The sequence below is a fragment of the Rhinopithecus bieti genome, unplaced genomic scaffold (genome assembly GCF_001698545.2).
Source record: "Rhinopithecus bieti isolate Rb0 unplaced genomic scaffold, ASM169854v2 scaffold_20175, whole genome shotgun sequence".
Classification (NCBI taxonomy): domain Eukaryota; kingdom Metazoa; phylum Chordata; class Mammalia; order Primates; family Cercopithecidae; genus Rhinopithecus; species Rhinopithecus bieti.
This window is the reverse complement of record NW_016809984.1, coordinates 2282932-2283500: the sequence shown is the minus strand read 5'-3', so window position 1 is coordinate 2283500 and position 569 is coordinate 2282932. Positions and strand designations below refer to the sequence as shown.

General features: G+C 48.2%; 1 gene segment (V, D, J or C); it reads right to left on the bottom strand.

Annotated features, from left to right (window-relative positions):
• LOC108541508 (T-cell receptor beta chain V region 3H.25-like) lies at positions 1-569 on the bottom strand. The segment is given in 2 exon segments: positions 1-326; positions 440-569. Coding segments are annotated over 2 exon segments (375 nt in total).

Sequence of the window (569 nt, the reverse complement as noted above, 5' to 3'; positions counted from 1 at the left end):
CTAAGAAGGGCTAACATTTGGCACTGTGGCTTTGCTGCTGGCACAGAAATACAGTGCTGCGTCCCCTGACTCCGTGGACTGGATCTCCAAGGTACAGGATGAGTTTTGGGGGCATTGGGCTGAAAATCGCTCATTGATTATTTCTGCTTTCTGAATAATTTCTTCATTCTGAAAGTAAACCAAAAACTTGAGCTCTTCGTCCAGCTTCTTACGATACCAGTAAACATAACTATGTCCTTTTATAGGAACACACTCCATCTTTGCTTTCTGTTCATTTGCTTTGACCAGAAGTCTAGGTCTCTGGGTGACCTTGGTGTCCGTGGAGGCTGTGAAGGAAGAAGAGAGCAGCTGTAGAAAAAACCCAGGAGGGAGGCTGATACTGCAGCCACAGGAGAGAGTCTTGGAATTGGAATTCAACCAGTTCAGAACAGGGACTTACCTGCTCCCCAGAAAGAAAGGGCCACACAGCAGAGAAGTCTGAGGCACATGGTTGGCTCAGACAGAAATCATGGTGGTAGCTTTTTCTGTAAGGCTTCCTCACCCGCTCCCCCCGCCCCTGTCAGCAACCT